Raw genomic sequence first — 26,836 nt, forward strand, 5'->3', positions numbered from 1 at the left:
AGTACAATTCCTGTTTACCTTTAGGATTCTGTGCTTGGTTGATTTCTCGCGGAATTTTGAAGTCTAGAATCTGCTAGTCTATTGCAGGGTGCTTGTTTTACAATATGAATGTGTATGTGGTTTTGTATGGGCTTGTTATTTGAGTAGAATGCTGTTGAGGTAATTTTTGTGTTAAGTATGGTGCGTGTTTGTGTCATTTGATGTGATGCGAGGGGTAGGTGGGTTTGAGGGCTCTTTCGTACATCTGTGTGTCCATCGTTCTCCTGTGATGCTCTGTGGTTAATGAGTGTGGATGTTCAATTGGTCTTGTTTTAGTTTAGGTAGTTATTATTCCCATACTTTATTTTGTGTTAGTTGTGGAATGTCTTTGTTTCCTTAATTGTTGGATAGTTAAGCGTTGTTATTATTTCTTTCTGTGTCCTGCTGCATAGCTTCTGACCGAGGGGCGAGATGCAGGGATGACCCGTCATCCAGGAGGAGCCAAGAAAACGGGGAGGGAGGGATGGGTGGTGAATGGCAGTGGAGTGGGTGGGGATGAGATGGGTGGGAGCGGAATTATGCCTTTTGACTTTGGCTACCTCCATTGTAATGGGAAAGAAGCCCTTGGTATATATATGTATATATCAATTCTTTATATACTGTGATTGGTGTTTCTTTTTCTACTGTCCAGATCCTGTGCCAGGAACTATTCTAAGCATGTTTAGTTCCTTATTTGCCTTCACTGTTAATTATTTCATTTGTGGAGTGAAGGTCGTGTGTGTACGAAGTGTGTTTTTTTATGGAAAAGGTTGACCGTTTGAACTGACTATTGGGTCCCTCTTGGATTCGTTGTAATGATTGATTGGCTGGCCTTGGAATCCTGGCTTCACGAAGACGGGGTTATATTGTTGCGAGCATAAGTCAGTGAGGAGCTTACTCCGTGAGACGTTGAGCTGCAGAAGTCATCTCTTACTGGTTCACCACATTCCCTAATTTGCACGATCACGCTTTAGATACATTTTAATTATTTTTACCAAACAGAAATTTTATTCATAATGTAAATGTTTCGGCCTCTCATCTTTGCCGAATTTAAAATTTTGTAGTGGCGTCATAAATTATGACCAAGGTGTTGCCGGCTCCACCCCGCCGTACTTACAAGGCGAGGTCAGAGACTACCGTTCCACAGTGGGAAGAACTTAATCCTGACCGAAGGCGTATTATGATACAAATGCAACGGAGAAACGAAACTGGTTAAAAAAAAAAAAAGAGCAAAACAATTGGTTATTCGGCCATAAAGCCAGGGAGACAATATCAGTCAGAAAATTAGATTAAAATCACGAATGTAAAAAGAAGAAAATTACTCATGAAACCGGAATTTATCGAGAGATGTTTGATGCATTAGAAAATGAATTAGTTACTCGATTACAGACGCCCTACTCCCGCCCATTTCACTCCCCCTCCACCCCTCCCATCTCAGCTCCTCATGGATGACGGGTCATCCCTGCATCCCGCCAACTGCCCTGGATCAAACGTAATGCAGCAAGACACAGTACATCCACAGCAAGGCCGCCTCACTTAATCGGCGTCCCCCCTCTCCATTTTCTCATGCAGAAAAAAGAGAAGACGGGGAGAAATCCCCTCGGGCTGCGTCAAAATATCACTCATACATAGCCCCCCCCCCTCTCTCTCTCTCTCTCTCTCTCCCTCTCTCTCTCTCTCTCTCTCTCTCTCTCTCTCTCTCTCTCTCTCTCTCTCTCTCTCTCTTCTCTCTCTCTCTCTCTCTCTCTCTCTCTCTCTCTCTCTCTCTCTCTCTCTCTCTCTCTCTCTCTCTCTCACACACACACACACACACACACACACACACACACACACACACACACACACAAATATGTGTATGTATATGTATGTATGTATGTATGCATGTAAATGGAGAGCTCCTTTGGTATGCAGACCCCCTTAGGCCCTCTTTGGTGGTGCAGCAGAAACCTCATTTCGATCAAGGCGTGATAGTATGTCAGCGCGGGAAATTTTTTCCTTCGCCTCTCTTGGAAACCGCGTTGATATCGAAATCACACACACTCGTGGTTTCAAAACCTGAAAGGGACCTTGAATCTAGCCAACCACCAGTAAAGAGTGCACACAAATTACATACATATATGAATACACACATATGTACACACACACACACACACACACACACACACACACACACACACACACACACACACACACACACACATATATATATATATATATATATATATATATATATATATGTGTGTGTATGTATGTATATATGTATATATATATGTTTGTATATATACTGTACATACATGAACATACACATACATATATACATACATACGTACATACATGCATACATACATTCATATATAAATACATATGTACATATATACATACATATATGCATATGTACATAAATATGTACATACATGCATACACATATAAATACATATATACATGCATACATACATACATACATACATACATACATACATCCAAACATATTACATACATGCATGGAATTAAGAGTATGACTTCGAAAACATTTGTTTGAAAACAACTAAATTCGATCGAACACGGCCATGGGGAGGAGTCCCTTCCTGCACATCTGGAAGTCCACTTTTGAAAGAGAATTTAATAAACTTGGATTGATTCCTGAGTCAGTCGTCTCCAGTTCTCGTTTCTAATGTTGCATAATTTGCCTGCGAACCCCCATCCCCCCAAAAAAATAAAATATAAAATCACATGTCGTTGATTAACAGTATACAACATCACCCAGGCATTCGTTAGTTTTAATTTTTTACCTGTTTTGTATGCAAATGTATTTTTCCATATAATACTAGTTTATGGTTTTGAGCAATATGTAACGGTTATAGATGATGCGGGATGTAGCATAGGCTAATAGTGATAGTGTCAGCGTCGTATTATGTCACTGTTATCTTTGGATTTTGAAATTACTTCTGTGCCAGTGGGTAGGTTTTGAAAACTGTTTAGCAGTCATATATATAACCCTACACATGTGAGAGTCTGATGTGAGGACAGTCATGTTTGTATCTGTTGTGTGCATATTCTGGTGACTTGGCATACCTGTGGAGTCGTTGTGATGCGTAAGCGCTAACGGGAACTTCGGGAAGACGAGATTGTAGTGGTAGTACAATAATGCATTTTTTTTTCTTTTTGTATGAGTTTATTTTTCATATATACTGTTATCTAGACTTCAGTAACTGTTACCGAGATTTCAGTTCCTTATATCAATGTTAACGTATTTCTATTCTTGTAATATGGCATATCTGTGGAGGCGTTATGAGGCGTAAGTGCTAAGGGTAAGACGATACGAGTATTTTTATTCCTCTCGTAGAGGCGAAACAGTATTCGGAAATGGTAGTGGAGTAATGCATTATTATTATTATTATTATTTTTTTGTAATACGGGTTTATTTTTCATGTATACTGTTACCTAGACTTCAGTTCCATATGTTAATGTTGACGTTTTTGTGTTGCAGCACCGTCATGTCGTCGGTGAAGGTGGCGGTTAGGGTGCGTCCCTTCAACAACCGCGAGACCAGCCGGGAGTGTAAATGCATCATCGATATGAAAAACAACACAACCAGTAAGTATATCTTGTGGATTCCCCGGTCGGGCGGAGATAAGTTGGGTTTGTCTCCTTTCACGTGTAGCCCCTGTTCACCTAGTAGCGAGTAGGTACGGGATGTTAGTCAAGGAGTTGTGACCTTGCATTCCCGGTGTGTGATGTGTGAGTGGTCTCAGACCTACCCAGAGATCGGCTAATAATGAGCTCTGAGCTCGCTGCCGTAGGATGGTGTCTGGCTGTCTCGACAAGAGGCTGCAGCAGATCCGTGGTGAATACACACACACACACACACACACACACACACACACACACACACACACTTTCGTCGGATGGACGGCGAAGATTGGAGTTCTGAAGAAAAAGTGAAATTTTCGTGGATCTCAACGCAAAGGAAGTACCTTATTGTATTTACAGGGAAGGGGAAAGCTCGTGGTGTAGTGGGAAAGTGAGGAAAAAGGAGAAGGGGAGGGATTACTGAGGGAAATGGAAGGAAATGAGGAAGGGGAGGACTTGGTCCAGGAGGCCAGGCGTCTTGTAAACAAGAGAAGGACCGATGATTTTGGTGAAGGGATTAACAAAAATGTAAAGATTAGAAATATAGATAAGAGCAGCACAATGGAAGGTGAGGATAATAATTTCCAGGGATTTAATGAGGGGGGGGGATACCAACCTCCCCCGATTAGCAAGACTAGAGGAAAAACCTGAACAAATGAACGAACATTGGGACAATAGGTTCGGTAACATAGCAAAGATTGCGTAGAGAATTGAAAAATTGGAAGAACTAGAGAAGGTGAACAAAAACTTAACTAATGAAATAGAAGAATTAAAAAGACAGTTAAAAGAAGTAAAAGAGGAGAATGAAGAAGTAAAAGAGGAGAATGAAGAATTAAAGAGGAATAATAAAGACAACAAAGAGGCCATAGCAAAAGAAGCACAGTTTTGGAAAAAAAATCCAAGAAAACAGTAAAGTTGCATTTACTGACATAATTAAACAGCAAATGAAAGAACAAACTGAAGACTCAGTTATTAAAGTGTTGAGACAGAAGGAAAATATAGTAAAAGACTTAGCAGATAAAAAGAAATGTATAATTATATTAGGAATGGAAGAGAAACATAACCTAAATAGAACCACAAGAATCAATGAGGAAAAAGAAAAAGTAAGCAGTTTACTAGAATTAGTTTAGGAAGATGAACCTGAAATCATGAAACAAATTGAAGAGATGTATAGACTCGGAAAGTATAGTACAGATAAGACCAGACCAATTAAGATTAAATTCAGGTCACAAACGACGGCAGAGAATATCTTAGCGAAAACAGGGAAACTAGCAACAAGTGAACAATATAAAAAGGTATGGATAAAAAGAGAAATGAATAAAGAGGAAAGAGAGGAGGAAAAAATGAAAAGACGTGAAGCTAAGAAAAAAAAACACAAAAAAAAAAACGAAAAGAGAAATACGGCATACTAGAGAAAAACAAAAGGAAAACAGAGAATACAATGGAAGTGGCAGAAAACTAAGAGTGTCTTACACAAATATAGATGGATTAATAACAGGATTGAATGAGCTGAATGATTATTATCTGAAGGAAAAAGAATCGGACATAATGGGAATTGTAGAAACAAAATTAAAAGGTCCACTACCACCCAACAGTGTAGGACATGATGCATATAATTATTGGATTAGAAACAGAGAGACAAAACAAGGGGGTGGAGTTATGTTCCTGACTAAGAAGGATATAAACGTGAGGTGTGTCACATATGGAAAGAATACAGTAGAGATGATTATGATCGAAGTGGAAGACAGAGATAAGAAGAGCAGAAAGTTTGTGATAAATTATGTGCCTCCAAAAACAGCCTCGTGGGAAGAGAGTGAACATAAAAGTATGTTAGAAGACACAAGGATAACATCAAATAAGATAATGGAAGATGGAGGAAGAATATTTATGATGGGCGACTTTAATTGCAAAGAAGTCTGCTGGGAAGAGATGACAGTAAAGGGTGGAGACGGCTCATGGGGAAATGTTCTACTCGAGATGATTATTGACCATACAATGACAGAGTGGATACAGGAGAACACTAGGTATAGAAATGAAGAACCATCGAGACTAGACCTAATAATCACATCTGAACTTAGAATAATGGAAAAGATTGAATATAAAACACCAATAAGTAAAAGTGACCACATATTGATTGAACTGGAACTAAATGAAGAAAAATACATGAAAAGAAATGAACAATATAGAAAAGGAAGAATGATGTATGAAAAAAGAAACTTTGATAAAATAAGAGAATTCTTTCAAAAAGAAAACTGGGAAGGAATATACAAAGAAGAAACAACAGTGGAAGAGAAATGGAATATTTTGACAAACATTTATAAAAAAGTAGTGGAAAAGTATGTCCCAAGACAAAAACAAGAAAAAGAACATGTAAAGTGCTGGTACAACAAAAGTTGTAGGGAGTTAAAAGACAAAAGAGATAAAGCTTGGACCAAATTGAAGAAAGACAAAAGACCTGAAAAATGGAAAATATATACTTGTTATAGAAATGAATATGTACAAGCGTGCAGAGAGGAAAAGAGAAAATATGAAAAAGATGTCATAGAAAAATGTAAAGATCAACCAAAATTATTTTACAGATTTGTAAACAACAAACTGAAAAACAAACAAGATTTGGAAAAATTAAGACAAGGAGGAGTTGAATACACAGAGGAAATAGAAATGGCGGAAATTATGAATAAGCATTTTAAATCAGTGTTTACAAGGGAGAACATACAACCTGAAGAGATCGAATGGAAAGAGAAAGTCCCCCCTATGAAAGAAATAGAAGTAACAAAGAATGAAATAATGAAACACTTGAGTAATCTCGATGTCAGAAAATCGCATGGACCAGATGAAATGGCAAACTTGATTTTGAGAGAATGCAGGAACCAATTAACAGACAAAATACATAATCTAACAAGCAGTTCATTGAAAGAAGGAAAAGCTCCGGAAAATTGGAAAAGAGCAAATATAGTACCAATATATAAAGGAGGAAACAGGAAGACCCTTCTAACTATAGACCGGTCTCTCTTACAAGTACGATAGCTAAAATCTTTGAAAGAATTATCAAAATAAGATGGGTAAGGCATTTGAGAGAAAAAAGTACTAAATCCAAAGCAGTTTGGATTTAGACAAGGACGACCATGCGTCACAAACTTAATGTGTTTCTATTCAAGGCTAATAGGTGTAATACAAGAAAGAGATGGATGGGCTGATTGTGCATTTCTAGACCTGAAAAAAGCTTTTGATAAGGTGCCACATAGAAATTGCTAAAGACATTAGAAACTGAAGGAGGAATACAGGGAAAACTGCTAAAGTGGATGGCAGACTTCTTGCATGAAAGAAAAATGAGAGTGGTGATAAGAGACAAACATTCTAATTGGGTTGAAGTGATTAGTGGAGTTCCACAAGGAACAGTTCTGGCCCCAATAATGTTTGCTATATATTTTAATGATATGGATGAAGGAATTGAAAGTTATATGAGCTTCTTTGCGGATGATGCAAAATTGTTGAAAAAAGTGAACACTGTAGAAGATTGTGAGTCGCTGCAGAGTGATCTCAATAAAGTATGGGAATGGAGCAGGAAGTGGGAGATGGAATTCAATATTAAGAAGTGTAGTATAATGGAATTTGGAAGGAGCAAAAAAAGAATGGTGGGATCATATAGACTGGAAGAGGAAGAAATTATGAAAGTAGAAAATGAGAAGGACTTGGGAGTCATTATTATGAATAATATGTCCCATGAGAAACATATCATTTTTTTTGAGAAACTTATAATTTAATAAGAACAATCAAAGTGGACGAAGAAATGATGAAGGAAATACTAGTCACCTTGATAAGATCAAGATTGGAATATGCAGCGACGACGTGGTCACAAAAAAAAAAAATGTATAACAAAACTTGAAAGAATACAAAGAGCAATTACGAAATTGGCACCAACACTCTCAGAAATATCATATGAGGAGAGACTAGCTAACTTGAGCTACAGACATTAGAGCAAAGAAGAGAGAGAGGAGACTTGATAACTATTTATAGAATCATGAGAAGCATGAAAATTATTGATAGGGAGGATCTAATAAAATGGGATAGTAGAGATACAAGAGGACACGAAAAGAAAATCAAGAAAGACAGTTATAGAAGAGACCTGAAAAAGAACAGCTTTCACCACAGTGTAATAGACGTTTGGAACAAGTTAGATGAAAATGTGGTGTGTGCAAGGACGATACACGAATCTAAAAACAGATATAAACGAGATAAAACGAGATATGAAGACGGGACACGAACATAGCTCCCCTTCCCGTAAAACACAACTAGGTAAATACACACATACGTACACTCTGACACTTATGGAAAGTCTGCGGTAACCGATGTTACTTCACTTATAAATTTACTTTTCAGGTTTTGCGGATTTAAACTTCGATTGTGTGTTTTACGGAACAATTTAATCGCGAGATAGGCCATTCCGCTGCACGCACACCGTTTGGCATGTATTCAAAATAGAGGGGTCATCGAGCGAACGTTCGATTCCTCTTCCATACCGAATGACATTTTTCCTTTCATTGTAACTATCGCAGAGCTATTTTATCTATCTCCGTGGCACCCCAACTCGTCAGTTAAAGAGTTAGAGATCTTCCAGATTTACAATTTAGGTCCAACGTCCCCTCTAATCTGTGCGCATGTGCGCGCGCACATTTTTTACAACTAGCGCACATAAAAAAAAAAAAAAAAAAAAAAAATGTGCGCACACAAGGTTTTCTAGTGACATTAAAATCCATTCAATAAAGAAGTTCCATCCAAACATCAACTTACATTTCTCTAAAAAAAAAATAGTAACTTGCCATCCGTCAAACAAATAAGAATTTTTTCTCTTGTAACTCAGACGCTTCCATTGCAAACGAAATTACTTTTCCGCCATGAGTGTGCACATACTTTTCTGAGAAGGCAAAGTTTGCACTCAAACAAATATCTGCGCACACTCACAGAAAAAACAAAAGGAGGGAACATTGTTTAGGTCTCATTCTGCCCTGTATGCGTTACGTATTCGCGATATTTGATAGGCTTTCGAAACTTCAGTTAATCAACCAATCACCCATCCCGAGTCCACTGCTGAACAGAGGCCTCTTTCATAGCATTCCATGACTCACACGACTGCGCCAACCTCTGCCACGTCACTCCTTATATATCTTTATCTCGTCTTTTCACCTGTCTGGTCACCCTCTTGCCAGTGGTGGCACCAGGGAGGGGCTTGGGGGGGGGGCTTTAGCCCCCCCAAAAAAAGTGGCCAGCCCCCCCATTAGGCCCCCCAACTGAAATGAGCAAACTGAAAATTTAAAACACTCATTGAAATAATTCTATTAAGTGGAATTTTTAATTGCCAGGGCTAAAGATTTGTCAGCCATCAGTGCTAGCCCAACCAATAACCCCCTCCCCTTCTGAAACGAGGATAATATATGTGTATTATCATATTACTATTAACCCCCCAAAAATTTGCTCAGCCCCCCCCTTAGCCTCCCCAACTAAAAATTCCTGGCACCGCCGCTGCCTCTTGCACGCTTCCCGTCCTGCGGTTTCCATTCTGTAACACACTTGCTCCATCGCTCATCAGTCGTTTGCGGTAACTTATCTGCCCAATTCCTCTTTTTTTTTTGTGTGTACCGCCTCCACAGTATCTTGCACTCCAGTCTGCTCTGTGCCCACCTAAGCTGTGTCTCCATAGCCTTCGTCAGTTTCCAAGTCTCATCCGTAGATAATTGCTGGCAGTATACATTGATTATAAACTTATCAAATATTTTCCAACCAATTGTAATATGCCATTTTATTTCATTATCATGATCTTTAATCACTTTCACCATCTGGCCTAAATGATTATATGTACTCTTCAACTTCAAGACTCACCATCAATAATAATTTTTCTTACTTTGAACTATCATATTGAATAATACTATGTTAATTTTAAGCCTACTTTGAGACTTCCCTTGTTCAGATCACTCAGCATATCTTGCAAATCTTCTGCTCTTTCTGAAATAAGAATAATGTCATCCACAAATCTTAGGTTATTAAAAGATTTGCTTTAATCTTTAAGCCTATCTCCTCCCAACTCACCTGTCTGAAAATCTTTTCCAAGCAAGCTGTGAATAATTTAGGTGAACTTGTATTGCTTTACCATACTCCTTTCTTCATCTTTATCTTTCCTGTATCTTTATGTAGTAGAATTACAGTGGTACCTATTACATAAATCTTTCTTACTTTCTCCTATCCCTTATATATACAATACCTTCCATAATTTATGTCTTCCTGTTGACCATGTCATAAACCTTCTTGAGATCCATTCAATAAAAAAAAAAAAAAAAAAAAAAAAAAAAAAATATATATATATATATATATATATATATATATATATATATATATATATATATATATATATATATATATATATATATATAAGTAAAATGAATAAATATATATAATAATAAAATAAATTAGATAAATCCTCACCTTAAAAAAAAGAAGAAAAAAAAAAATCTCACATATTTGCCATATTACAAAAATTTGATCCATGGATACTCTACCCTTTCTAAACCCACACTGTTTCTCCCCAATTACTCCCTCTGTTCCTCTCAAAATAGAGCATATATATGTGGAATAGTTTAGAAGGTGATATAGCCCAAGCTCAAACAATACATGAGTTCAAGTCTAGATATGATAATTGGAAATCAAAGGTATAGATTAAGTTGGAACCGTATATGAATTTGCATCTAGGTATGTTAGAGAATAGGAGACAGGACCCAATGAGCATTGGCCCTTTCCTGTATACTACAATTAAGTAAATACAATTAGGCAAATACCCCTGTCCTCCTGTGGATTCCCTTCCCTGAAGCACACATTAAACAATCTCATTAATCAATCCTCTATAACCATTCTTTTATGGTACCCATCCACCTTAGGCACTTTACCATCCTTCATCTCTCTCAATGTTGCCTATATTTAATTTTTTTTTATAGCTCAGTCATTTTCCTCTCCCACCACAGTCATTTTTCTAGTAACCCTACTGCCACAATCCTTCTCTAATCTCCTCCACACTCAGCCATTCTATGAAATATTCTACCCATCTTCCTGTTACAGCCTTTATTTCCATTAGCATCTGTCTATCTGCACCCTTTACCTTTCCCCCACTTCCTGACTCATCCCCTCTCTCTTCATTTCCTTCCAAAACTTTTATTCTTCTTAAGATTCCCAATCAAACTCCTACCCCATTTTACACCTGCTCTCCTCATTGGCTTCTTCACCTTATGTTTTGATTCTCTTCTTATACCTCTCATATGCTTCCCTAGTTCTACCTTACAATCTATCTCTCCTATCCTCCTCATTCCATATACCACCTTTGCACACTTTGTCATTTCTTTTTCAGAACATACCTATTCTTCTTCTACTCCTGCTCCCCCTCTATCCCTCATCACCTCCCACACTTCTAACAGTTTCTCTTGATAGTTTTTCTCTTCATCCATCCAATTCAATTTGATTACTCTCACCATCTCTCTACTTTCCTTCCTTTTTCTCATTCTCTACTTATCCTTCATTTTCATTTTCTTTTCTACTGAAAAATTTTCTGACAATCTGCCCATTATCTCTCATGAGCATCCAGAACTCTTACAATCCTCCCTTTTCATATTTGGTTATAACTCTTTCTGAGAGATCGTTGAGAAAGCCACTGTTTGCACCATTCCTTTTTCTGTCAATATTCAGAGGTGACTGATGTACTGCAGCACTCCAGGTGGTGACAGACAGTATGGTCACTCAACACTATATTCAACACTGTCAATTACTTTGTGCAGAGCTTCATGAGGTTTAATGTGGACCCAGCATAAGAGTGAGCTCTGCCAAGGGCAAGTTGTCTGAAATATTGCACTATAGCATCTTATACCTGGTTCATGAACAGCTCCATGATGATTTACATAGAAATGAATGTAAAATTCACTACCATTAGTTGGGTACTGATATAGGGATTTTGTAGTGCAGTGATTGTGTGTGTAGTAAAGCATAATACAGCACTATTTTCTAGTAACATTCACATAGTCTATGAATGCCATAATACAATAAACTTATAGGTCCTTCACAAATTATTAATGGGGGTGATTATGCATTTTGCTATCACCCATGTACTTGGATTTTGAGCTCATTTCCAGAGCTCTTTTTGAACTTTCCGGGTGAATTTACCCACTGTCCTACATGTCTTTTTATGTGTTGGGTTGGTGAGGAAGGTAAATATGAGGGTGCTTGGCAGGGGTTTAGAGCTGGAAAGTAAGAGCAGAAGGAAGTGGGAGATGTTGATTGGAAATGACACTGCACTTGTAGCTGATTCAGAGGATAGACTGAAGCATTTCATGGCATGGTTTGAAAGAGTTTATGAGAAGAGAGAGCTGAAAGTAAATGTGAGTAAAAGGTGATGAAATGTACAAAGTGTGGGGGTGGCATTGTGTTGGAAATGAGCTTAAAGGGAGTAAAGTTGGAGAAAGTGGAGAGCTTTAAGTATTTATGGTCACATGTAGCAGAAATTGGATTAGTCAATGTGAAAGTAAACTATAGAATAAGGGAAGCAAGTAAATGTCTGGGGGAACGAAAAGTGTCATGAGGAATAGGTATCTGGGGATGAGCATAAATAAAGCCTTTTCAAGGGAGAGATTATTCATATGATGTTGTTTGGAGCAGATTCTTGGAATTTGAAAAAGGCAGAATGGAAGATCCTGAATGTGTTTGAGATGGTGTTTAAGAAATATGATGGGTTACAAAAATGGCATGAGGGGATGGAGGGGGGGGGGTTGCTGATTAAATGAAGTGGCCTTGTTGTGGAGGTGCTGTGTGCTGTGCTTCTGACCCAGGGTATTGGGCTAGATGCAGGGATGACCCTTGTAAGAAAAAAAAAATGGTATATGTATGTATGTACAAAGATGGATAGAGTGAAATTTTGAGGTGAGGCAGAGATCAAGGGTGGAAAAAGAGCTGGCAACTAGGTTTGATCAAAGAATACTGGGATGGTTTGGGCATATGGAAAGAATAATTGAAGAGAGACTAGTCAGGAAGTGTGGAAAGTGGAAGTAGGTAGAGTGAACTTAATAGGTAAATCAAGAATGAGATTATTGAATGAGGTAAAGGAGGCATTGGATGCAAGATGAATATGTGTGAGAAGAGAGTGGTTGTGAACGAATGAGGATATGATGCTGATGCTTAGTGAAAGGATTTCTTCTTGCTGGCTCTGTATTTTCTCAAGTGGATGAAGGGGGAGGGTGACAGTATCACCATTTAATAAAGTGGTGGGTTAAACCAGTTTAGACTGTTGGGCCCTGCTGTAGAGGTACTGTTTCTTATTGCATTGCCTTTCACCTGGGGAGCTAAGATTTAAGGGACAATGAATTAATTTTTGGATAGATATGGAATGGGTGTATGTTTTGATTTGGCTATTCCCCTTATGAGTGGGAAAGGGCCTTTTGGTATATGTATATATATATATATATATATATATTTGTATATATATATATATATATATATATATATATTTATATATATATATATATATTAGTTGTCATGCATGGCTATGATTATTTAGTCATAAGGATAGGTGTTATGTTCTAAGTTTGGTGTGGGGAGGTCACTTGTGTAAAGGGGAATCCACTGGCCAGGAAGTTTGTCAGCCATCTCTTGTTACAATTTTTTACCAGTAGTTGTAGTCAGTGCCAGGTAATTTCTTTCAACGTAGAGAAAACTACTGGGCAGAATGGTTTATATTATAATAATTAGAATAACTGTTGCCTCAAGTTTTACTGACTTGAAACTCACAGCTCCTCAGTGGCTACCAGTGGTCCTTGGGCCCTGGCAATAATCTCTGTAGGAAGGAAATTTGGACTGTTGTTTTTGTTGTAGCTTAAATTAGTAGAAGGGAATGTGTGGTTATCAACTCTCTTCATGCAAAAAGTTGGAGGCATTACACTTGAAGTTAATAGAGATTATGGACCCAATCTGCACACCAAGTGTCAGTCCCATGTGGCTGCACCTCCAGATGAAGGAGTTGATAATTTTTTGAAAATGAACAACAGGGAGGCAATTTTCTCTGCTGTCCATCTGGTCTATATTATATTTTCTCTTATATCCCATTATCTCCCAAATGTCATTTTGTAAGCTTTGTGAGAGACTTTTATCCACTTTCAGGTACCCATCATTGACCCTTGGTCTATACTATATTTTCTCTTATGTCCTATTATCTCCCATATGTCATTTTATAAGATTTGTTCAGGGTAATGTGAGAGACATTTATCCAGTAGAGGGAAAACCTTACCAATGGGGTTGTAGCTTTGTCTTTCCTTGTCTCTCTAGTGGTGGAAGCTTTCACTGCTCCAACACCAAGATTAGTAAAGTATTATTTAGGTTAACACTACAGGTTTACTTTTACCCAGTTCTTAGCCCAGATGAGGAGCTTACACTAGGAGGTGTGTAGCTGTGGCTGAAGCCATTACCTTTGTCCTATGCACTTGGCAGGTAATAGTTACTGCTGGGAATTAAAGAGAAGTATAGGATTTGAACCCACAACTAAGTGAATGCAAAACCAGCACACTTTCAAGTGCACCACAAGTGCACTGGCCAGCCATTATTCATATTGCCAGTTGCCTTTTCCTTCATAGTATTAATGTAATGTTTTGTTCTTTACAGGCATATCCAACCCCAAAGCACCACCTGGCAACAAGGAAGCCATCAAAAGTTTCAATTATGATTATTCATATTGGTCACATGATGTAAGTATATCAACCTTTGTCATAGATAATGGCAATTAAAATTTTATACCATTACTTGTAAACCAACTGGCCTCGGCATGGAAAAAGAACATAGTGATCCCTGTCACTCCCATTACACTTGCTCCTTTCACTTCTTCCTGCTTAAACTGTATGAAAATTGCACCTCTTTTCTCTCCTAACAATACTGCCAATTCATCCAAGGTGCATCTCTGTCTTGGAACAGGTCATTAACCTAGTGTGTGCAGCCTTCTCAAACTCTGTCACCCATACACATTTTTAGTTGATAGACACACTGGCCACAAGTTTCTATGGCTTATTCACCTTATCCACCTACCTTTTCCTTGGTCTACCCCTTACTCATACTCCTGGCACCACTAATTTGTGGATACTCCAAAGATATTTGCTCTCATTCATTCTCATAACAAAACCACCACAGGTTGGCCTGAGTACCATTTGTACTCCTGTTCTTTCACATATTCTGTTGTTCTTTGTATCATATTTACAACTCGAGGCATAGCCATCAAACATCTCACTTTCACTGTCTTCTCACAATGTTCCTCTCTTGCATTCATTATGCAGAAAGTTGGAAGCAATATAGTTGAAGTTCTCGTACATGATAGTTGGTACACATTCCTTTCTTTGCTTCCATTGACATCTTATTCCTCCATATCACTCTCAAGGCACCTCCTATCTTCACCTCCACCCTTATTCTGTGACCATCCTCCAGACTTCTGTTTATATGTATATCAATGACCAGAATATTTGTTTTCTCCCTGTGCAACTGTATATCATCCATGTACCCTCCACTCTTGGATGTTATCATTACCTTACTCTTTAATATATTAATTGTCAGTTTTCTCACCCAACAAATCTTATTAGTTTTAGTCATCAAAATTTTTCAAGCCTTCCTTATTTTCAGTGAGCAGAACATCACCTACATATATCATGATGTTTATTGTCCATTTGTGGCTATTTTTTCCAACCCCACTCACCACTTAATTACTCTGTCCACATACATATTAAAAGGGCATGGTGACATAGCACATCCCAGCCTCAAACTAGTGTTCTTCTGAAATATCATTCACCTCCCATCTTCTCCTCCATTCTTATTTTTATAGCCTTCCTCTAGACTTGTGTTTTCATGTATATTAGTTCCCAGATATCTGTAACATTCTACAGGTCTCTTTTTCTCATTGTGTAACTGTGTATAATTCTTGTGCTGTCCACTCTTGGATACTACCATTACCTTACTCTTTGATACATTAACTTTCTGTTTTATCTTCCAACAAATATAACCAGTTTTACTCACCAACCCCTTCAAACCCTCTCAGTTTTAGTTAGCAGAACACTGCCATCTGCATACACTAGGCTAATAATCATCCATTCATCCATATTTTTTCCCCCAACATCACTCACTCATAACTCTAGCCTTTACTTTTCTTATCACTCCATCCACATACAGGTTAAATGGCCATGGTGACATTACACACTCGTACCTCAGACCAGTGTTCACCTGAATTTTTTTTTTTTCCCTTATTTTACAACCCTACACAAGTTTCATGCCCATCATAAAAGCTCTTTATTTGTTCTAAGTTTCTACTTGAATTGGATGGAGGACTTCCAATATGGAAGAAAAATGAGAGTAGTGCTCAGAGACAAATATTCAAAATGGGAAGAAATGAGTAGTGGAGTCCCACAGGGGTCAGTGCTGACTCCAATAATGTTTGATATATATGTAAATGACATGGATGAAACTACTGAATGTTACATGAACTTCTTTGTGGATGATGCAAAGTTATTAAAGAGAATAAACTCCGAAATAGACTGTGACTCATTACAGAGTGATCTGAACAAAGTCTCAGAGTGGAGCAAGAAATGGAAAGTAGAATTCAACATCAAGAAATGCAGTATAATTGAATTTGGGAAAAGCAAGAATAGAATATCACGATAGTATAAAATTGAAGGAAAAGAAGTAAAGAAAGTAAATTCTGAAAGGGACCTAGGAGTAATCATCACCAAAGACATGTCGCCAGATAAACATATAAATAAAATATTCAGAGAAACATACAATTTGTTGAGATCAATAAAGGTGGCCTTTAAATACCTGAATAATTAAATGATTAAAAAGATATTACAAACACTGATAAGGCCAAAACTGCAATAAGCAGCACTGATATGGTCACCCAGTACAAAAAAGAATATAAGAAAATTAGAAAGAATACAAAGAGCAATGACAAAGATGGCTCCAACACTTTCAAACCTGACATATGAACAAAGACTGGTCGAACTGGAATTACCGACCCTGGAACAAAGAAGAGAATGAAGGGCCTATCAATCCAAAGAGACAGAAGCTTTTCCAATTTGTAAATCTTACCTTTTTTCTTGTTGATGATAGTATTCCTCAACCCAAGAGCTTGTTCTTTAACATGTGATAAAATCATGTCATTATCATGTACAGTTGTTGATACAGTTGTATGGCTCAATCCCTGAGATCTTGCAATGGCAGTCACCTTTTCACTTTTCTCATGCCATTTTATGATTTCTACTTTATCTTCCAGTGATATAGCCTTATGCTTAACACTAGCATCTGTACTAGGACTTTTCTTTAGAGCCATGAGCAAAGATGTAATCTAAATCAGAGTTGAAATGCAATTGAAGAATAAATCTTTAGTAATATATCAGTTTCATGACAAAATATTACCTGTAGACATTTCAAAAGTTTGTTAAATTAATATAAAAAATTCCAATATAAATCAGCTGAAAAGCCGTCAAATCGCACACACCGACGGTACACAGTCAGTCGCATAAGACCGCAATTTACTCCAACTACGCCACTCCCCTCTGCAGATTCCTTCACCTGCTAGAGCCTATCAACAGTTAAATATAAATAGCAAGGGTCTACGTTGAGGATATTTCCGACCTAAATTAAATGTTAAGGTCTGTATAATGTTCAAACAGATCAACACAAAAATCCTACCATTATGTAATGTAAGAAACACCACCCATACAATGTACAAAACAAAACTGTTGTTACATGCATGCTGTTGTTGTTTGAACAAATCATGTTCTAATGTGCTCAGGGCACTTTCATTCAGCAAGTTTATGGCTTCAAAATGATTAGTCTCCGTTTCACTTGCTTTTTCTTTTTGTGTGAATTCCTCTGTATTATAACACATGTTTGGAAATCTGGAGTGAAGGGGGTTAAGGAACACAGACATATCTTTGAAAGTGACTTAACTTGAAATGACTTAAGATGAGGTATACCTGTGATGTAATCATATAACCTCTCTCTCTTCAATCTTTTAGTGTTGGCAGGTGAAGGTCATGTAAACTTAAAAAAATGGGTTCTTTATCCAGTGAAAGGGTTTGGCCATTTATTCTTACTATTGAATGGTTCTCTGATTCATGGTAGTGTGGAGTGAGCAGTGTTGCTGATACTTCTTGGGGTAATGCTTCCATTCTATTATTACTAAACCATTGTTCTGGTTTGTCAAAGTAAGCTTGGGTCTTCATAGCCACTATTTTGTAATGGCTGTGCTGGGTTATCTTCATATCACATCATCAATGTAGGAGTGCTTTGATGTCATGTTCTAGATCAGGTGTTTGGAAATCGCTAATGAAGAGATTGGATAGCATAGAGTATTGCTCCATATGGGACTCCATTATACAGTGTTTGTCCTCAAAGATTTGGTTGTTTTATGTTACTCTGCACTATCTACCAGCTGAGAATTTTTTTTCAACCATTGTCATTGTTGTGGATATTTGTCTCTGACCTTTTTTGAAAATGGATGTCTAAGAACCTTATCAACTCTCTTGTTTGTGTTTATTGCAACAATAACTGTTTTTTTGGTGGTACTTTCTTGTTTAAACCCTCCAGCACTTGATGGGTGGTATTTGTAAGAAGTGTGCTGTTGGGGTGTCCTTCCTTGAATCCATATAGATAAGCAAGGGAAAAATGCTGTCATTCTGCTAGCCTCCAATGAACCAAGAATAGTCAGAAAAAGGGGTAAGAAAAATTATAGACTCAGGAAGAGAGAGGACTGACAAGATATTAGGGAAACAGTAAATGATTGAAGAAAGGAAAGAAGGAGAGAAATAGATGTACTTTTTCTAGGGTTAATGTAAACTAGGGAGTTATTTGTTGTGTAATACTTAGTGTTGGTGAGTGTGGTGCATTCTAAGTAAATCCATGAGTGGCAATTATTGTGCTGGATGAATGTGTGTGCATATTTACCTATTTTATAAATAAGCACACATTCATCCTGCCTAACAGTGAAACTTGATGAGTCTTGTGCATTTAAGGAATGTGTGTGGGCCTGGGTTTGTTTCATTGTTGCTGGGTTGTAGAAGTATGAGGGTATGCACAGGTATGCTGCTCTCCTTAACAGAAAAAATCATACGAGTACATGATGAAAGGAGTGGGAATAGTATGAAAGAGTGAATAAACATTGGGCTTGTTCTGGAGACCAGGTACTGACCCCTCGGGGCTGCACCTTCAGTTGGAGGTGGGGGGCCTTGATCCTCCCTGGTCACTGGGTTGGATGTTCAGTTTCATTCAAGGGTCATTTCGCCTTTGGGGATTTGACCTACTTCCATTATCACTGTTGCCTTTTGAAGGCATGGATTTTTAATTCTTTTTGCCTGGGAACAGAATGAATGCTCATGCTTGGTTAAGAGTGGGCTTAATTAGGTAAGTTATTGGGTTCATAATGCAGGCTTGGTTGTGAATAAATCAGTTGCATACTATATACATCTGATTTAAATCATGTCCATGACTTGATAATACATATCCATTTTTGTACAAAATTAGGGTACTGTCTTGTTTCTTCCACTAGTTAAATTTATTATGTTTTTGTCTCTTAATATCAGCATATGCAGTTTTTTAGTGGTTCATATATATGTATTGGCTCTATGATAATGTACTGTTTGGAATTGTTTATTAAAGAAAAAATATATATACAGTATATATATATGTATATATATATACTGTATATGTATATATATATATATATATATATATATATATATATATATATATATATATATATATATATATATATATATATATATATATATATATATATTGTTCTTAGAGAAGAAGGTAGCTTCATTTATCTATGCCAGAAAGTAGCATTTCTTATGAATTACCATTTTGCAACACTTATTACATACTGTACTGTATATTTTTCAGGTTCATGATCCACAATTTGCCACACAAGAACATGTTTACAAGGACATTGGGGAAGAAATGTTACTACATGCATTTGAAGGTAAGAATGTCACTCGGTGTCACATTGAGAGGATATAACTATGTTAATGGTAGGCATGATTTGGGGACACACCATGCCATGATATCAATCATCATCATCAATTGGGGGCATGTAGCAGGGAGCACATTGCTTCACTCACATGCTGGTGCCAGTTCCCACAGTCTCTCTGAGCAAGCTCCCATGAAGACACCCTTCCCACTCCAAACAACTCTCGATAGGCTCAATCAACTTGCCCCAGCTGCCATGAATTCTGTGGGTGTCCCCTTTGAGGGTTGTCTGTTGTGAAGACAACCCTCTGAGTAGGATCAACATCAGGGAAACATGCCAAATGGCCATAGAGCTGAAGTTGATGTTCATGAATTATGCTGGTAACTGGCCTACACTGAGTCTCACAATACAGTCTCTGGTTTGATATGAAGTCATTCCAGAGATACCCCATAATTCTCCAAAGGCACTTATACCAAAGACACTCTTTTACACACACACATACATAGATGCAATATGTTGTCAGGCCACTGATCTAACAAGGATGGAGCTAGTACCGCATGTGCTTTCCTCAAAGAACTGTTGTCCATTTTGATGCACCCGGCCAAGGTGCAGGTGTTCTTGGTCATTGTGGGAGCCGACAGGATCCGTTCTTAGGCTGCAGATCTAATCAGGATGGAAAGTATGGAAGCTGGCACTGCTAAATGATATAGTGGCAGTAGGCCATGAGATGATACCTGTAGTAGGTGAGAGTGTAGTCAGGCAGGCTGTGGCAGCAGTTGCCAACAGTTGCTCTGGCAGGCAAGTGGCTGCAATCAATCTTGGAGGTAAGTGGCGGCAGTTGGGCTGGCAGTCGGTCTGGCAGGGAAGTGGCAGGGTTCAAGTTGGCAGTTGAGAGGTGTCAAGTAAATGGCAGCAGTCGACAGTCAAGACTACTCCTTAACATGTGGCAGCAGTTGGTGGCAATCGATATGGCAGGCAAGTGACAGCAGTTGAGCAGCACCAGTCAATCTGGCAGGCAAGTAGCAGCAGTTGAGCATTGACAGTCGATCTGGCAGGAAGTGGCAGCAGTTGAGCAGTGGCAGTTGATCTGGCAGGTCAAGTGGCGGCAGTCGGCAGAGCTAGGGATTGGGGCCCTAAACTTTGGGCAGCCAAATGTCAGGATTTTGGCTGGAAGGCAAACACTGATGGGGGGAAAAGACAGAGTTTAAGTTGAAAGTTGGGTGCCAGGGGGATAATATGGCTCGCTCTGGTTGCAAGAAAGAGGGGGGGGGGGAGACAGCAAGGTAGGTGATGATTATGCATTTCAAGTTGTGTCCCAAGGCAGTCTGCTAGTGGAGGGAGGTGGGAGGAGATGGGGACAGAGGGAGCAAAGGTTGATGCTGTATGGTGATCTGAGTCTTTGGGGGAGGGGAGAGGAGGAGACAGTGATGGAGGCAGCAAGTTAGGCTCATAGCATGATGCTCCGAGGCAATCTGAGTCTTTGGCGATTCTGTCCAGCTTAGATACTCAGGTCAGGTCATGACCTGTGTTCTTAATTGGTGCCAGGGCAAAGTATCAATGCCCGGGAAGCCAGGCACAATATATTCTGAGGCTGCTGATCTAACCAGGATGTAATGTAGGGAGCTGGTACTGCATGTGCATTTCCTCAAAGAACTGCTTGTGCGACTCACGCAGCCAGCTGGTGTGAGCAATTTCCTTGGGGCATTGTGGGTCAGGAGTCATGTGATGGGGATATATGTATATATATATATATATATATATATATATATATATATATATATATATATATATATATATATATATATAATATATATATATATATATATATATATATACGATGAACATGTATTTTTTTCAGACATGTATATGTTTTTATTCATAAACAATTTTACATATCAAACTTGATATTACCACATATTGTATTAGTAGATATATTCCCATTTTTCATTGCTAAAGACATCTTGTGTAATTAATTTTCTAGTGTTGTGAATTCATTTAAATATACAGCTTTGTCACTTGTATCCTTTGCTTGTTTGAACTTCATCCATGAATTGATAGGCTTCTTTTTAAAGTGACTTTACTGTAACAGGCAGTACTTAAATGCATTTAGTAGCTATGAAAATATATCTAGCACAGTACTTAACCAGGGGTGCAGTGCTGCCAGAGCTTACTGGAGTGCTACTCTGGCACCTCTGGGAAAAAAAAAAAAAATAATGGCTTCATACTATCCTGACAGATCCGGTACTTATAAGATTGGTACTGTACCCCTGCTTATGATCTCAGCTAAAATGATATTATAAATCAATGGGCATTATGTTGCAGGTTACAATGTATGCATCTTTGCATATGGACAGACAGGAGCTGGGAAATCATATACCATGATGGGAAAGCAGGAAGAAGGGCAGGAGGGCATCATTCCACAAGTATGCAAGGATATGTTCAACCGAATTGCAGAGAGAGTGGAAGAGGATCTGCAGTACTCTGTAGAGGTACGTTAAGCTATGACAGTACATTATTTTCTTACTGCATGCACACAAGGCAACTTTATTGTCAATGCTCTTTTGGGTTAAGGAGCCTGGAGATTCATGCCACAGTCATTGTTATTTGCGGCTCTTGAGAGATTGCTGGGAAGGACAGAAATACAAATGTCAAAAATAATTTAGAATATTTCTATAAAAGAATGCTTAACAGATGAAGTGATCAGAAATAATGGTAGTGAGGTAACAATGAAGGCTGAGAAGGCCAGAAGGAGATGGTTTAGACATGTGAGGATGGACATGGAAAAACCATTGAAGAAATCTTGGGCTGCACCAGTCACAGGAAGACAACCTTGGGGAAGACAATACTGTAGATGAGGTGGAGAGACAAAGTTAAAGTATTGTTCAGCTGCGACCCTTGGAAGAAGGTGCATGGGAATTATGATAGTTGGCTTGAGTTTTGGTGAGGTATAGAGTAGAGGTATAAGCAAAAAAAAGGAATGGATTTATTTCAAGGTGGAAGTGATGATTCATGCAAAGATGGTATGTGGAACAAAGAGGATGGGAGGGAATAGAAGGAAGGGTAACTAGTAGTGGGATGATGAGGTGAAGATGGTGGTGGAAGAGAAGAAATGAGCATATGCAGGTTGGTTGCAAATTAGGACTTGGGAAGAATATGAAAGGTACAAGAAAAAGAGAGGGAAAGCAAAATGTAAAATAAAGGAGGCAAATAGGAGAGTAGATCTAAAATGGCATAGGAGTATGACAAAAAATTGTAGAAAAAATGAAAAGACATTTGGAAGGATGTGAAGAGAATAAGGGGTTGAGTCAGGTAGAGAAGAAAAGGTAAAAAATGTTGATGGACAGATGTTAATGGAAGTGAAGGTGGAAAGGGGAAAGATGGGTAGAATATTTTAGAGAGTTGTTGAATGTGGAAGAAGTTAGGGATTGATTGATTATGGCAGTGGGAAGCACTTAGAGAATGACTGATAGGAGAGGAAAATGAAAGATATAGGAAAAGATGAGATACAAGAAGCTTTGAAAATGATGAGAGCTGGTAAGGTACTCAAGTTGGATGGATGTCCTGCAGTTATTGAGGATTGGCTAGTAAGGTTGTGTAATGTGTGTCTAAGGGAGTGGAGGGTGCCAAAGACTGGAGGAATATTTGTATAGTTCTATACAATAGAAAGGGGAACAAATGTGAATATAGTAGTTTTAGAGGGATCAATTTGTTGAGCATAGTAGGAAAGGCATATGAGAGGGTTTTGATTGTTAGGATTAGTAAAGGAACAGTGGGAATAATTGGTGAGGAGCAGTGTGGGATTAGGAAAGGTAGAGAATACTTGGATAAAATTTTTGTGGTTAGACAGATTTGTGAGAAATTTTCGGCAAAAGATAAGGATTTTTTTGGGGGGGACTTTATGACTTAGGAGATGGCTTATGACAGCATAGAGAGGAAGGCACTGTGGAGGTATTGCAGATATATGGGATTGGGGGAAAGCTGGTAAGGACAGTCTAGAGTTTTTATGAGAGTAATAGAGCTTGTTAGATTTGGAAATAGTGGGAGTGAGTGGATTGAAGTGAAGATGGGGCTACTTCAGGGCTGTGTCATGTTGCCATGGCTACTTAATGTGTACATGGATGGGGTGGTACATAAGAAAGGCCATATGTCTAGAGCAGTGGTTCCCAACCAGGGGTCCATGGAAGAATTTCAAGGGGTCCATAGAGATTCTACTTGTTTTTAAATTTTTTATACTTGAGTTAGGAGACATGCGGCTCAGAATAAAATTCATACTACTGCACACAATCCTTAAAACTGAATGCTTAAATGCTAGAATTGCACTACATTAGCTAACAGTATCAGGGGTGTCAAACACATGGCCCACATGACAAATTTAGCCCTTTGGATGGTCATGAGTGGCCTGTGAGATGACAGGAAGATTTATTGCCTCCTGAAATGACGAGTGTCATGAATATATGTGATATATGAATAAGGGAGAGAAAATTGATAAATAACCTTTATTTTATTATGGCAATAGTAAGTGCAATAATCAATTCATATTGCTGTTTATAGTAATACAGCTATTGCAGCTATTATATAGGGAAGATGCTTATATAAATGAAAATCAATGGAAATTTGTAAACATGTCAGAGCCGCTTCATTAACCTGTTCATTACTGGGGGCTTGCTTTTAATTATATTTAGGCTAACATTACATGAGTTTAAGCACAATGGGGACTGTAGGGGTCCACAGGTGTAAAAGTGACTGGAAAAAGGGGTCCACAGGCGAAAAAGTGACTGGAAAAGGGGGAACGGGACAAAAAAGGTTGGGAACTGATGGTCTAGACTCTAGAGGATGTGAAGAAATACAATTTTCCATATAGATGTATAAATACTTGAAATAACTTAGAATGTGATATAGCCCAAGCTCAAATAATACATGAATTTAAGTCTAAATATGATAATTGGAAATCAAGAAAATAGATTATGTTGGAGCTGTACATGAATTTGAGACTAGGTATGATAAAATTGGAGAGTAGGAGATGGGACCCAATGAGCATTGCTCCTTTCCTCTAAATTACAATTAGGTAAATGCAAGAGGTAAATATGAAGGTGATAGGCAGAGGTTTGGAGATGGTTGACCTCTTCAATATGAGTCAAATTCTTGCAGGCAGCATTAGCTGCCTGATGTACAATGATGCATCACAATACTCGGATTCTAAAATATAAAGTTACAGCTCTATTATTCATTCTCTTTCACTGTGAATATTAATAACCATAGAAAATATGATCAGGCCAATTCACAAAATATGGGGGGTCACACATCTACAACTACAAAATAAATATAATGAAGATGCCAACACGATCATCCTCATATACCCACTTGCTCCTCATGATACCTACATAGGCATCATTGTATGGAAGTGGGTTAAAGATAGTGGAGGGAAGTTGGAGGTGAGCCAGTTGTTGTTTGTGGATGACACTGTGCTTGTGGTGGGATCTGAGGAGGTTCTAAGGCAGTTAAGGATGGAGCATAGGAAGTATTTCATGGGAAGAAGTAGAAAGAATATATATATATATATATATATATATATATATATATATATATATATATATATATATATATATATATATATATATATATATGAATTCTATTGATATGATTTGTTGTGCAGCAATTGACTCCTTAATGTTGACATTAGAAATTACCAACTCTGATTACAATTTCTTATAGCATTAAATCTGTGTATTGTTATTCTTGGACCATCATTCCTGAAAGTAAAACATCCCTTATTTTTTATTTCAGGTCAGCTATATGGAGATTTATTGTGAGCGGGTACGGGATCTACTGAACCCAAAGAACAAGAATAATCTGCGAGTCCGAGAACATCCACTGCTAGGGCCATATGTGGAGGACCTTTCCAAATTGGCAGTTACAACATATGAAGATATTCACAACCTTATTGATGAAGGAAACAAAGCCAGGTAGGCAAACATGAAGCACATTTTTCAGAATTACAATTGCTACACTATTGTAAATGGTATTTTTATGATAATAGAAGAATGTCATCAATATGAAGTTATAAGTTATGCATATTGAATTTTTTTTTTTATATATCTTTTCTTTAGATATTGATAGATATATCCATATCTAATGAAAGGAATAAAACATTTGGAATTTTCTCATTTATTCAGTAATGCCCTTTACAGGGCTTGTATTGTGATACCTTTCACCTTTTACAGGGCTTGTATTGTGATACCTTTTACAGCTTTTGGTGTAGCTAACACTGTGATTTTATTTAATAGATGGGGTATTACTGTTCTTAAGGGCTTATGTAAGTGGGTGAAAAGGATTTGCTCTTGGGTGTTCTTAGGGTGCACTTCCCTCACTTCATCTATACTGCTAAACCTGGTTTATTGCTACCCTTGCTATTCTCCAAAAAATTGCACTCTTTTGTGAAGACCAATTGGAAACCTTTATTCATTATTTCTGCCTGAGCTGAAGCCTCTTCAAAGACCTTACCATCTATTATCATACATACATACATACATATACCAAGGCTTTTTCCCCCTTACTAGGGAGGTAGCCAAAAAGGAAAAGGCATAAAATCATTCCCACCCATTCCATCCCCAAAAACACTCCACACCCCTCCACCCTCCCTCCCATCGTAGCACCTCCTAGATGACGGGTCATCCCTGCACCCTGTCCACTGCCCTGGGTCAGAAGCAGTGTCGCAAGACACAGCACATCCACAGCAAGGCCGCTTCATTAAATCGGCGACTCCCCTCTCCGTCCCCCCATATAAAGGAGAGAACGGGGAGAAATCCCTTCGGACTACGTCAAAATTTTGCTCACACACATCCCCCCGTCCATTCCACCTCATGCATCACAACATCTTCCATATACAACCATTCTCCATTCACCCCTGTCTTCTGTCCTCTCCCGTCCTTCCTCAACAGACATTCCCCTCTTCCCCAAAGCCCTCTTCACCCCATCCATCCATCTCATCCTAGGACGTCCCCTCATGTTCACTCCCTCCACATCTGCCTTCCATACCTCCTTTACTAGTCTTTCTTCACTCATTCTTTCCATGTGTCCAAACCATCCTAATACTCTTTCATCAACCCTATCACCCAACTCCCTTTCCATCCCTGTTCTCCTCCTCACCTCCTCATTTCTCACTCTAGC

At 38.3% G+C, this 26,836-nt stretch overlaps 1 protein-coding gene across 16 annotated transcripts in view; it reads left to right on the forward strand.

The window, feature by feature from the left end:
- Positions 1-26,836, forward strand: part of unc-104 (kinesin family member unc-104) — a 400,417-nt gene that overhangs the window by 169,933 nt on the left and 203,648 nt on the right. For all 16 annotated transcript variants that reach the window (XM_076197529.1, XM_076197534.1, XM_076197523.1 and 13 more), the window contains 5 exons: positions 3,506-3,612; positions 14,329-14,411; positions 19,603-19,681; positions 21,992-22,158; positions 25,454-25,632. In XM_076197529.1, the coding sequence (XP_076053644.1) occupies positions 3,513-3,612; positions 14,329-14,411; positions 19,603-19,681; positions 21,992-22,158; positions 25,454-25,632 (608 nt within the window). In that variant the 5' untranslated portion in view covers positions 3,506-3,512. The remainder of the gene's footprint in view (positions 1-3,505; positions 3,613-14,328; positions 14,412-19,602; positions 19,682-21,991; positions 22,159-25,453; positions 25,633-26,836) is intronic.

Source organism: Oratosquilla oratoria, chromosome 1, assembly GCF_046742065.1.
Source record: "Oratosquilla oratoria isolate Oo_2021 chromosome 1, ASM4674206v1, whole genome shotgun sequence".
Taxonomy (NCBI): domain Eukaryota; kingdom Metazoa; phylum Arthropoda; class Malacostraca; order Stomatopoda; family Squillidae; genus Oratosquilla; species Oratosquilla oratoria.